The 14,142-nt window shown below is 40.2% G+C and overlaps 1 protein-coding gene across 1 annotated transcript in view; it reads left to right on the top strand.

Annotated features, from left to right (window-relative positions):
• Window positions 1-14,142, top strand: part of KDM5B (lysine demethylase 5B) — a 92,423-nt gene that overhangs the window by 27,263 nt on the left and 51,018 nt on the right. Inside the window, exons 2-4 of the mRNA XM_021064567.1 lie at window positions 4,710-4,787; window positions 7,729-7,851; window positions 8,559-8,729. Coding sequence (XP_020920226.1) covers window positions 4,710-4,787; window positions 7,729-7,851; window positions 8,559-8,729 — 372 coding nt within the window. The remainder of the gene's footprint in view (window positions 1-4,709; window positions 4,788-7,728; window positions 7,852-8,558; window positions 8,730-14,142) is intronic.

Here is a 14,142-nt window from a genome sequence, read left to right as displayed (position 1 = left end):
TTTGAAAGTTTTCACTTCTTAGAGGCTTTACTATGGTTTCTTCCTTGATGACTATTAACCATATATAAAAATCATGGCCCAGTGAGGCCAGACTTTGCCAAGGATATCTCTTTTCTCATATGGCAGTGAGCATTGCAAATAATATGTAATTCTTTTATTGGAGAGGAATTTTGCAGCTGACAATGAATGTCTCAAAACTGAATGACATTTATCCCATTATCTGTCATTCTTTGTTAACCAGAAAAGATGACAAAGTTTGTAGTGATCTGTATTTAATGAAGGGAAGATCCACTGAAACCTTTTTAGCTTAAACGTATTTTATTACCCACTTGTCACTGTGTGAACTTCCTTAGTGACATATATACTGTTTTTTTTTGTCTTTTTTTTGGTCTTTTTTTAGGGTCTCACCTGCGACATACTGAGGTTCCCAGGCTAGGGGTCGAATCAAAGCTATAGCTGCCAGCCTACACCACAGCCACAGCAGTGCCAGATCTGGACTGTGTCCGTGACTGACACCACAGCTCACGGCAATGCCAGATACTTAACTCACTCACTGAGTGAGACAGGGATTGAATCTGCGTCCTCATGAATACTAGTCAGATTTGTTTCCTCTGAGCCATGATGGGAACTCCCCTGGGTTTTTTTATGTTTAATTTTTAGGATCATTTTATTTGAAAAGGCTTCAGGCTAAAACAGGTATAAATTATGTACTATCTATCCATACATATGTACAAAGACATGGTTCACCTTACAGAACTTTATAGACTAAAGATTAAATTAATTTCTATAATCATTGTGTTTTGGGATTAGAAGGCATGTTTGATTCACTGGAGGATATCACTATGCATTTCCCCTAAATCTCAATCTATAAAAGTTTCAGGTCATTTGGACGGTATGTTACTCATTTACTTGTATAATCTGACATACTATTTTTGATGTATTTTTAGTCTAATCTTCAACTCAGATCAACTCACTTTAGAAAGCCTATCACTTTTATCAAGTATTAGGAAGCAAAGCTCTGAGCAATAAAAGCCTTCCTATTAGCCTGTCATAGAATATTAAGAAGCAGTATGATTTCCTTCTGCTACATTGCATTCTGTATAATTAAACACATTACTTAATCTGTAGTTATCAAGGTAAACAAAAATCACCTTAATCTTTTTGACTCAGGATGGAGTTGGCAGTATTTTTAAAGTTTGTTAACAACAGAATTGGCAGCATCTCTGCAGTGCCAGGATGTAGGTTCTATCCCCAGCCCAGCATAGTGGGTTAAAGGATACATGGTTGCCGCAGTTGCACAGTAGGTTGCAACTGCAGCAACTGATCCCTGGTTCAGGAGCTCCATATGCTTTGGGGCGGCCAAAAAAAGAAAGTGTTTATTAGGAATATAGTGTATTTTCAACTGACATATAAACATTATCCATGGTCTTTGTCAAAGAGGCTGTATGACAGCATTGAACACTTGAAGGCTTTATCCAAAATTAAATTCTTTTTTCTTTTAGGGCTGCACCTGCAGCATATGAAAGTTCCCAGGCTAGGGGTGGAATTGGAGCTATAGCTGCCAGCCTACACCACAGCCACAGCAACGCCGGATCTGAGCCACGTCTGTGACCTACACCACAGATCACAGCAACGCCAGATCCTTAATCCACTGATTGGGGCCAGGAATCGAACTCAAGTCCTCATGGATGCTAATTGGGTTCAATACCACTGAGCCACTTTGGGAACTCCCGTAATTGACTTCTTAAACAATACTGCCATTTTTTCCTTTCTTTTTTTCTTCCTCTTCTTTTTGAAGTGTTAGTAAAATAGCTTTGTATCAGTTTGTAACCTGCTTTTGTCCGTTTTAAAAAAAAAAATGGTAAAATTTAATCTTCCTTTTAACATAGTACTTAATCAGGCATCGCTGGTGAGCATTTTCACAAAAACAAAACCTTGTTTTACTTATAGACTAAAAGCCGTCAGTAGTATAACTCCAATAGTTTAAATTTGAAATAAAAATAACCTTACCTCCTTTTTATTATTTTAAACTCTAAAATTTACATATGTTAACACAAATTTACATGTTCTGGTTTCTCACTCGTCCAGTGTTGGCTTTCTTTCTGTGTTTAGAACATCTAGATATTCTTTATTCTAGCAGCAGAGTGTTTTGTTATTTACAGAGGTACTAGCATTTGTATTAGCTTGTTCTCTTAACACAAAATAATTTATTATTTAATAGGTATTACTTGCTGTATTTAATATATTTCAGATTGTATTTAAAATGGATAAGGGAAGTTCCCATCGTGGCGCAGTGGTTAATGAATCCAACTTAGGAACCATGAGGTTGCGGGTTCAATCCCTGGCCTTGCTCAGCGGGTTAAGGATCTGGTGTTGCCGTGAGCTGTGGTGTAGGACACAGACTTGGTTCTGATCCTGTGTTGCCGTGGCTCTGGTATAGGCAGGTGGCTATAGCTTTGATTATACCCCTAGCCTGGGAACCTCCATATGCCTCGGGAGTGGCCCTAGAAAAGGCAAAAAGATAAATAAATAAATCAATGAATGAATGAATGAATGAATGGATAAGGAAGGAGCTCCTGTCGTGGCTCAGCAGATTAAGAAACCGACTAGTATCTATGAGGATGTCTGGTTCGAGCCCTGGCCTCGCTCAGTGGGTCAAGAATCTGGCATTGCTGAGAGCTGTGGTGTAGGTAGAAGACTTAGCTTGGATCCCACACTGCTGTGGCTGCGGCCTAGGCCAGCAGCTAGAGCTCCGATTTGACCCCTAGGATGGGAACCTCCATACGCGGTGGGTGTGGCCCTAAAATACCAAAAAAAAAAAAAAAAAAAAAAAAAAAGGTTCTGGCATTGTTGTGAGCTCTGGTGTAGGTGTAGGCCAGCAGCTGCAGCTCCAATTCAACCCCTAGCCCAGAAACTTCCATATGCCACAGGTGTGGCCCTAAAAAGAAGAAAAGTAAATACAATAAAATCAATAAGAAAGCAAAATAAAAGTCATCTATAATTCTGCTGAAGAGAACCATGGTTAACCTTTTTGCTGTCTCATTCCAGCTTTTTTTTTTTTTTTTTTTTTTGCTTTTTAGGACCGTACCTGCAGCATGTGGAAGTTGCCAGGCTAGGGGTCAAATAGGAGATACAGCTGCCAGCCTACACCACAGCTCACGGCAACGGTGGATCCTTAACCCACTGAGCGAGGCCAGGATTCAAACTGGCAACCTCATGGTTCCTAGTCGGATTTGTTTCCACTGTACCACGATGAGAACTCCTCTTTCCATTTTGAAATTGTTCTATGTGGTACCTTATTTTTCTTTCTCCCATATAACATAATAAGGACAATTTTCAGTGTCAATAAATAGAGCTATATGACAGAATAATTTTTTTTTTTTTGGGACTTTTTCAGGGCCGCACCAGCAGCATTTGAAGGTTCCCAGACTAGGGATCTAATCAGAGCTGTAGCCACCAGCCTACACCACAGCCACAGCAACATGGGATCCGAGCCATGTCTGTGACCTACACCACAGCTCATGGCAACTCAGGATCCTTAACCCACTGAGCGAGGCCAGGAATCGAACCCGCAACCTCTTGGTTCCTAGTCGGATTCGTTAACCACTGAGCCACAATGGGAACTCCCAGAATAAATTTTTTCCTTTTTTAAAAACTGTTTTGGGAGTTCTCATCGTGGCTCAGTGGTTAACAAATCAGATTAGGAACTATGAGGTTGCTTGTCCAATCCCTATCCTCAGTGGGTTAAGGATCCGGCGTTGCTGTGAGCTGTGGTGTAGGTTGCAGATGCAGCTCAGATCTCGAGTTGCTGTGGCTCTGGCATAGGCCGGCAGCTACAGCTCCATTTGGACCCCTAGCCTGGGAACCTTCATATGCTTCAGTTGCGGCCCTAGAAAAGACAAAAACAAACAAAAAACTATTTGAAAGTATTAAAATAATACATAATACAAAATATACTATTATAACAACTTAAGGGTGCAATTCAATAACATTAGGTATATTCACAATATTGTACACTCATCACCATTTTCCATCTCCAGAACCTTTTCATTATTCCAAATGGAAACTCTATACCTAATAACACAACATAGTTGTTTTTTTTGGGGGGGGGGCGGCTGTGCTCATGGCATGTGGGTTTTCAGGCCAGGGATCAAACCTGTGCTACAGCAGTAAACCAAGCTTCATGACAACACAGGGTCCTTAACCTCCTGAGCCATATAAGAACTCCCAAAGATGATTCTTAAAATTGGTTTTGGATGTCAGTTTGTTTCTCCCCCCCCCACAGAAGAACTTACCCTTAATTTTATAATAAAAGTTCATGTTACTAGGTTGCATATATTAAAATACAGTTTATAAGTAATTTGACACTAATATAGTTATTTTGCAAAAAGAAAGGAATAGAGGAGCCAAAAATCTCTTTTACGTAAGTTGGTGTTTTTTCAGCAGAGGCTGAGGCTCAGGGACAGTGCTGGCTAGACTGGTGTGAGGATGCATGTGTGCAGGATGTGTCATTTATCTGAAGAAGGATAATCATACATACTCTGCCGTTCTGGTGGAAAAAAGATTAAGAAACTATACTTTGTGTTCCATTTTGTTTGAGTCATGAGAGATAACATGTGCTTTATTTGACCAGGGTTTTAATTGTGACATAATTTTTTAAATGTTGGAGTTACAAATTTTTCTGATAAAAGCCTTTGCTTCTCTACTAGGATTGGCAACCACCATTTGCATGTGATGTTGACAAACTGCATTTTACCCCACGTATCCAGAGACTGAATGAATTGGAGGTAATGTCTTAATTGATATTCTGGTTGCCTGTATTCTAGAGGGGGCTTCTTTGAAGAGACTGTCACAAATCTAGTGGTTTTAATGAACCTAAAATATGGCTACTAACTGATAATCGTGGTAAAATGGATGGCAGTAAGCCCTTGTACCAAACTCGGTTTCATTAAAAACATGGATTTCTGTCAATAAATGTCAGCTTATTAATTTATTAATGCATTTTTTTTTTCTCTGTCTTTTTGCTATTTCTTGGGCCGCTCCTGCAGCATATGGAGGTTCCCGGCCTAGGGGTCTCATCGGAGGTGTAGCCACCGGCCTACACCAGAGCCACAGCAACGCGGGATCCGAGCTGCGTCTGCAGCCTACACCACAGCTCACGGCAATGCCGGATCGTTAACCCACTGAGCAAGGGTAGGGATCAAACCCACAACCTCATGGTTCCTAGTTGGATTCGTTAACCACTGTGCCACGACGGGAACTCCTAAATCCTTTTAAATCTAGGTGGCAGCCAATAGTATTTAGATTTTGAAAGGCATGTACTTTCAGAACCATTTAATGGAAAAGATTCTCTTATTCTGATATTCTTCCAACATACATGTCTTCAATTAGATTTAATAGTAATACTTTACTTTCCCACAGAGGAGTGAGGAGTACAGGGGATTCTCTAGTGAAGAGGCAGTGTTTGTTCTTTAGTTCCTGGGTGACTTAAATCCTTAAGAGCATCGTGAATAAGGATTGGGTATTGATAGCATTTATTTATATCTGTGTGTGTGTGTGTGTGTGTGTGTGTGTGTTTTAGGGCCACACATTCGGCATATAGAAGTTCCCGGGCTAGGGTTTGAATTGGAGCTGCAGCTGATGGCCTACATATACCATAGCCACAGGATCCATGCTGCATCTGCAACCTACACAGCTCACAGCAACGCTGGATCATTAACCCACTGAGGGAGACCAGGGATTGAACATCCCTGGATACTAGTCGGATTTGTTACCCCTGAGCTGTGATGGGAACTCCTGAAGTACATTCTTTACATGAATGTTTTGCTAGTCTGATGTTCGTATTGAACCATGCTTTTTTCTTTCTCTCTCTCTCTCTTTTTTTTTTGTTCTTTTTAGGACCGCACCTTCGGCATATGGAAGTTCCCAGGCTAGGGGTCGAATCAGAGCTTCAGCTGGTGGCCTGCACCACAGCCACAGCAACACTGGATCCAGGCTGCATCTGTGACCTACACCAAGCTCACGTCCATGCTGCATCTTTAACCCACTGAGTGAAGCCAGGGATCGAACCTGCATCCTCATGGACACTACTGAGCCACGATGGGAACTCCTGTTTTCCTGTTTTAAATCATTCCTTTTTATTTTATTTTGTTTGTTGTTGTTGTTGTCTTTTTGTGTTTTTTAGGGCTGCACCCGCAGCATATGGACGTTCCTAGGCAGGGGTCTTAATAGGAGCTGTGGCTGACAGCATACACCACAGCCAAAGCAATGTGGGATCCAAGCCGCATCTTCAACCTGCATTACAGGTCAGGGCAATGCCGAATCCTTAACCCACTGAGCAAAGCCAGGGATCGAATCTGTGACCTCATGGTTGCTAGTTGGGTTCATTAACCACTGAGCCATAATGGGAAGTCCTAAACCAAACATTTTGTACTTAAATGGAACATATGTCCACTGAACTTCTGTTGCCGTTGGCAACAGTAGCACCCATGTATTTGTTTTCAGGTATTTCAGTGTATTTTCATGTTGTGCTTGAAAGGCAGGGAGATAGATATATTAACTTTGATTTGGTGAGGAAAATCTGAATATTGATCTCAGTTTGGGTCTTGTGCAAGTTAAAACTATTAAAATTGTCTGACTGGGAATTCCTGTTGTGGCTCAGCAGGTTAAGGACCCAACCTTGTCTCTGTGATAATGCAGGTTCAATCCCTGGCCTGGCTTGGTGGGTTAAGGATCTGGTGTTGCCACAAGTTGTGACTCAGAACTGTTCTTGCCATGGCTGTGGCGTAGGTTGCAGCTCCAATTTGACCCCAGCCCAGAAACTTCCATATGCCGCAGGGTGTGGCCTTAAAAAGAAAACGAAAGTTTCTGGTTTTCTGTTGTATTTATCAAGACTTAGTAAAATTTATGTAGACAGAGTTCCCACTGTGGCTCAGAGGTTAACAAATCTGACTAGTATCCGTGAGGATGCGGATTTTATCCCGGGCCTTGCTCAGTGGGTTAAGGATCCAGCGTTGCTATGAGCTGTGGCATAAGTCACATACACTGCTCGTATCTGGCATTGCTGTGGCTATGGGTAGGTTGGCAGCTACAGCTCCAATTCTATCCCAGCCTGGGAACCTCCATATGCCACAGGTGAGGCCTAAAAAAGCAAAAAAAAAAAAAAAAAAAACAACGAAAAACCCACAAAGCATTTAGACCCATTTTTGTAAATCAGTTTTTATGTATTTTTTTTTTTAGTTATTATGTTTTCTTTTTGGGAGGCACCCACAGCATGTGGAAGTTCCTAGGCTGGGGATTGAATCTGAGCAGCAGCAGCACTGCATCCTTAGCCCACTGTGCCACAGTGGGAACTCCCTCTAAATCTGGTTTTAGATTTGTGTTTGAGCAAATAAGAAAAGTTGAACTTGGAGAGAATAGGCCTTTAAAATACCCAATTTGTAAAAAGACCAAAGGGGCATATAGAGGCTTACTTACTCATTAAATGAAGCACCTTTCTGATTGCCTGCTGAGTGTTTAACTGCTACTTGCATGGCACGTGGTAGGAGCTGAATTAAATTTTTGTAGAACTAACATATAGTTAACTAGCTTTATATTGTATGTTTTGGGACAGTTTCTCTAGTGGGTATTGCACTTAATTATTCTATGAGTGAAAATACCACATGTACATGTTAACAGAAGCTTTGTAATAAGCTAGATAAGATTAAAACTCAATTCTTTGTCATTTAGGCTCAAACTCGTGTAAAATTAAATTTCTTGGATCAGATTGCAAAATACTGGGAATTACAGGGAAGTACTCTGAAAATTCCACACGTGGAGAGGAAGATTTTGGACTTGTTTCAGCTTAATAAGGTAAAACCTAATGATCATCTTTTTCATTTAACAATTTTTTGTACAGCATGCATTTGATCTTCTTGTCCTTAAGAAGAAACTTACTGTTTGAAATATATAAAATGAAATTCTTCGTTCAATTTAGCGATGAATTCGTCTCTGCTTGTCAGTTCCAAAAACTTTATCTTGTGAAAAGAAGTATTTTGGTGCTGCAAACTTCATAATAGACCTATTAGATATTCCTTTTTTATTTTTTTATAGATAAGACAACAGAGGCTTTCAGCATCCAAGTTTACCAAGCCGAAAAGGCTGTTATAATTCTATACCTCAAAGTTCATTTCAGTCTAAAGCCTGCATCCTTTCCACCAGACGTACTCCCATTCTTAGTTTATGGAGTAGGAATTGGACCAAATACTAGGATCCTTTCTTAGAGATTTTATTGTTAATTTATTTCTTCCTCATGGAAAATCCTGACTGTTGGAGAACTGAGAGGTAGCTTTTGGAGGAGTATACAACGTTTATGGACTCTGCTATCAAAAGCACTGTTTCAAATTTCTGATTTAAAATTAATAGTACATGTATGTATTTTTTTGACTTGGAAGATATATTTTTAAAAGGTAACAACAGCCAAGAACATTTTCATTCTTGGAGTCAAACCTAGGGTCAAGGGAATTAGAAGTGATTTCCATGTAGGTGTTTCTAATTTCTTTTGCTATTTTATTTAACAGTTAGTTGCAGAGGAAGGTGGATTTGCAGTTGTTTGCAAGGATAGAAAATGGACCAAAATTGCCACCAAGATGGGGTTTGCTCCTGGCAAAGCTGTGGGCTCCCATATCAGAGGGCATTATGAGCGAATTCTCAACCCCTACAATTTATTCTTGTCTGGAGACAGTTTGAGGGTGAGTGGGCTAGCCTTAACCTGTTTTTATTCACTGCTTATTTTGCTTTATGGTCTTTGGGGGGAATGCAAAGGCCTTGCTTATGTGCGGAAGCCATTGTTGAGAAGACTTTGCTTTATGGATATTTCCATTAATGTCTTTGTTCTGTTTTGAGAGCAGCCATATAAAAAGCTTGTTTTTGGAATGAATAAAGTTGTACAGGAAATATTCTTTTGTTATCAAAAGCTGAAATCTGTATTAACTTTGCTATAGATGTTTCTTTCTTCCAATGAGAAGTTGGTTGTTATCTACTTATTATGGCTTATGCTTTCTCATTCAACTTACTGTTTAAAGTGTATTCCTGGTTGTCACATAAAAGTACAACATGTGAAATAACTTGCCTGCCTGCTCTCTCTTGCTGGCTGGGGTCTCCAAGGAGATTTTAAGATAGAATGTTGAAGGAGACTTAATAATGCGGATAGCTAACAGATCCCTTATAATGATGGTGTTTGCCAGATTATTCAGGTAAAAACTTTTCTAATTAAAAGCAAAATGGGGAGTTCCTGTCGTAGCGCAGTGGTTAACGAATCTGACTAGGAACCATGATGTTGTGGATTTGATCCTTGGCCTCACTCAGTTAAGGATCTGGCATTGCCTTGAGCTGTGGTGTAGGTTGCAGACGTGTCTCGGACCCTATGTTGCTGTGGCTGTGGTGTAGGCCAGTGGCTACAGCTCCAATTAGACCCCTAGCCTGGGAACCTCTGTATGCCGAGTGTGCGGCCCTAGAAAAGACCAAAAGACAAAAAAAAAAAACAAAACAAAACAGTATTATGCCAACTTCCCACTTACTTTAGGCCCTTGATAGAAAGAAGAATGTCATAATTGTTTACACCTTTTGAGTTATTTTACATTAGAGCAACAAGGCCTATAATTTTAAGAATTGTTACTGTGGTGTAGAGAGGTAGGAAGATAATAACAATTTCAGAGGGTAAACTGCTAATCAAAACTTGTCCTTTTTTTTTTTGTTAAGGTTGAGAAATTTATTTTATTATAAATTTTTTTACTGTTATTTCCCCAGTACAATTTTTTTCCTATTGCACAGTTTGGTTTCCCAGTTACATATGCACATACATGTTCTTTTTTCTCCCATTATCATGCTCCATCATAACTGACTAGACATAGTTCTCAGTTTCTTAAAAAAAAAATTTCTTTTTGGTGTTCCCTTTGTGGCTCAGTGTGGTTAATGAAACTGACTAGCATCCATGAGGACGTGGGTTCGATCCCTGGCCTTGCTCAGTGGATTAAGGATTGGCATTGCCATGAGCTGTGGGGTAGGTTGCAGATGAGGCTCAGATCCCACGTTGTTGTGGCTGTGGTGTAGGCCAGCAGCTATAGCTCCAATTCAACCCCTAGCCTGGGACATCCATGTGCCCCCAGTGTGGCCCTAAAAAAAAAAAATTTTTTTTTTAAAGAAGAGTTTTAGGCATTCCTGTTACAGCGTAGCAGGTTAAGAACCCAGCTAGTATCCAAGAGGATTTGGGTTCGATCTCTGGCCTTGCTCAGTGGCTTAAGGATCCAGCATTGCTGCAAGCTGTGGTGGAAGTTGCAGATGTGGCTCAGGTCTGGTGTTGCTGTGGTGGAGACTTGCAGCTGCAATTCTGATTCAACCCCTAGCCTGGGAATTTCCGTATGCTGCAGGTGTGGCCAGAAAAAGAAAAAGAAAAAAAAAGCTTTAAGATTTACAGAAAAACCAAGAGCATATTACAGAGAGTTACCAAACACTTCCTATCCAAATTCCACTATTAGGAATATTTTACATTAGTATGATCCATTTATTAGAATTAATGAATCAATATTAATACATTATTATTAACCATAGGCTGCCTTATTCAGAGTTCCTTAATTTTTTTTCATAACTTCTTTTTTTAAATATAAATATAGTTGATTTACAGTGTTAATGTTAGTTTCACATGTACAGTACAGTGATGTGTATATATTATTTTTCAGTCTTTTTCTTATAGATTACTATAAAATACTGAGTATAGTTCCTCGTGCTGTACAGAAGACCTTTGTTGGTTATCCATTTTATATATAGTAGTGTGTATCAGTTGATCCTAATCCCCTAGTTTATCCTTTCCCTTCCCCAACTCTGTCTTGATGTAGACATACCATCTGTAATGCTGAAATCCTATAGATTTTCATAGCATTGTGTTTTCCTTCTCTCTTTCCCTTTTTGATTCCAGGTGGCCTTTCTTTTTAGCCTAGAAGAATATGACCATTTTAATGTTCAAAAAATTGTGTTTGTTTGTTTGTTTGTTTTGAAGTGCATTATGTAAATGTTTAGTGAACCCATGGGTGAAATTATTTAGGATGTTTTATGTGGAAACTTTATGCCGCTGTTTTTTTTTTTTTTTTTTTTTTTTTAAACTTATTAGGGCTGTATGCATGGCATATGGAGGTTCCCAGGCTAGGAGTTAAATTGGAGCTACAGCAGCCAGCCTACACCACCACCACAGCAACACAGGATCTGAGCCACATCTGTGAACACAGTGCTGGATCCTTAACCCACTGAGCAAGGGCAGGGATCAAACCTGCAACCTCATGGTTCCTAGTCGGATTCGTTTCCTCTGCCCCATGACAGGAACTCCTTGTACCTCTGTTTTATAGTCAGATTTAGTTACAGTTGCCCACAATAGATTTTTTTCCTTTTATCTTCCTGTCTTGATACAGAACTTAGTTGAATAAGGGGGGAAGAGGGAGTCTATCTGCTTTATAGATACAACATTTTAGAAACCTCTCATCTGTACATCCTTAGAGGAACCCTGTAGTTTCATATTTGAAAAGCATTTAAGCATTTATATAATCGTAGTCTGAAGATACCCTTTACACACATTATGTATTATATCTATGAATTCCTTTATAGTATAGCAGGTTATGGATCTGGCGTTGTCACTGCAAGCAGTGGGGCATGTTGATAATGGAGAGGTTCTGCATGTGGAAGCGGGGCGTGTGGTAGATCTGGTACCTGCCTCTCAACTATGCTGTAAACCTAAAACTGCTCTTAAAAAATAAACTCTTAGTGGAGGAGAGTGCACAATGAAGGAACTGTTGCAAAAGGGTAAACTCAAGCTAAAGTTAGTGTTGGGAGACGTGAGAGAAGTTGGATGGTGATGTGCTGGTGTGAAGGGGCAGAGGTCTCAGTCTTGCCTCCCCATGTTTTCTGTACGACTTAAGGGGTTGCTCTGTCTCTCTAGGGTGATGCCATGATGGCGTGAACAAAAATCACCTCTAAACCCCAGTTTCTCACATAAAGGTTTAGGAGTTGCCATGCGTAGCGTTAAATATAAAACAAACACCTCAATATGTGTTTTTTGGGTTTTTTTTTTTTTTTGCCTTTTCTAGGGCCACTCCAACGGCACAGAGAGGTTCCCAGGCTAGGGGTCGAATCAGAGCTGTAGCCACTGGCCTATGCCAGAGCCACAGCAACACTGGATTCGAGCCATGTCTGCGGCCTACACCACAGCTCACCGCAATGCCGGATCCTTAACCCACTGAACAAGGCCAGGGATTGAACCCGCAACCTCATGGTTCCTAGTTAGATTCATTAACCACTGAGCTACAACAGGAACTCCCACAAATAGTGTTTTGAATTGTGGTTTGAAATAAAATGATGTCTTCACATATATTCTAAAGACCTTCTGAGCTTGATTATACCTTAGTTCTCCAAAGTCCTTATAGAACCAAGCAAACTATGGATTGTGAAACTATTTAGACTAGTGGAAGGTAGGAACCATATATATATTATTTGTATTTCTGACCATCCTCTTAATAAAATGTCTGTGATTCAGCTCAGTTCATATCTCCACAATCCAGCATACTTTTGGTCTCAATAGAAAGCTTATATAATACATAAAAGATTAATGTAGATGACAGACATGTTTTAGTCCCATCAGCATGCTTTCATTAAATGTGCTCAGTGGAGGACTTGTTACAGAATGGAGGGTGGTATTCCATACTAATTTAGTTAACATTTCCAGATCAAATCAATGTGTAGGTTTAATTGGAATGAGCAGAATAGTTAATATTTATAGATTGAGCTCCCAGTGGTGGATTCATTACTTGTTTAGAGTATTAAGTAATTTGTAATAGTATTTCTTTAACAGTACATAACATTTCTTAAATATTAGACATGGATTTTGTTAGATGGTTATTCTCTGTTTTCTTTTGTTTTTTCTCTCCATTCTCTGGATTCTTTCTGCACATGTTAGGAAGAAGGAGCCAGTCTTGTTAGTGAGACTGTATGAGTAATGGTGCCCGCAGAGCCAAGAGTTCTAGGTTATTACTTCCATGTATCTTATTCCAAGTATAGATGATATAATCGACCCTAAGTAGTTATATTTTGGAACCTGACTTTTTTGCTTTTTAGGGCTGCATCTGCGGGATATGGAGGTTCTCAGGGTCTCAGCCAGGGGTTGAATCAGAGCTACAGCTGCCTGCCTACACCACAGCCACAGCAATATAGGAGCTGAGCCACATCTGCAACCCACACCACAGCACCCAGCAACACTGGATCCTTAACCCACTGAGCGAGGCAAGGGATTGAACCTGTAACCTCATGGTTACTAGTCGGATTCATTTCCGCTGCGCCACAATGGGAACTCCTGGAAACTGCTTTTAAAAATGCTTCTCATGGAGTTTCCGTTGTGGACCTGATGTTGTTTCCATGAGGATGCAAGTTTGATACCTGGACTTGCTCAGTGGGTAAGGATTTGGCGTTGCCTCAAGCTGCTGTGTAGGTCACAGAGGTGGCTTGGATCCAGTGTTGCTGTGGTGTAGGATGCAGCTGCAGCTCTGATTTGACCCCTGACCTGGGAGCTTAGACTCAAACTTAAAGAAAATCAAAACAAGAAGAGACTGTTGTATGAACAGAACCAAAGTTGTTGCTGTGGGTTACCTGTGAATCTTTGCCTTGTAAGTTAAGAGTTTTTAGGATGATTTTGTATTTCTCTTTTTTTTTTTTTCTTTTTAGGGTTGGACATTCAGCATATGGAAGTTCCTAGGGTAAGGGTTGAATCAGAGCTATATCTTCTGGCCTACATCACAGCTCATGGCAACGCCAGATCCTTAACCCACTGAGTAAAGCCAGGGATCGAACCCACAGCCCCATGGATACTAGTCGGGTTGGTTGCTGCTGAGTCACAACAGGAACTCCTGTAGGAAGATTTTGAAGTAAAGAAAAGCCCAAATAAGAGAGAACAGAGTCAAATGACCTGGGTTTTTGTTTTTGTTTTAATTTGGCTACACTCACAGTGTGTGGAAATTCCTGGGCCAGGGGTTGAACTCACACTACAGCAGTGGCAACACTATATCTTTAACCTGCTGAGCCACCAAGGGAACTCCTATATGATATCTTTTTTTTTTTTTGTCTTTTTGC

The sequence above is a fragment of the Sus scrofa genome, chromosome 10 (assembly GCF_000003025.6).
Source record: "Sus scrofa isolate TJ Tabasco breed Duroc chromosome 10, Sscrofa11.1, whole genome shotgun sequence".
NCBI lineage: Eukaryota > Metazoa > Chordata > Mammalia > Artiodactyla > Suidae > Sus > Sus scrofa.
This window is presented reverse-complemented; position numbering and strand designations above follow the sequence as displayed.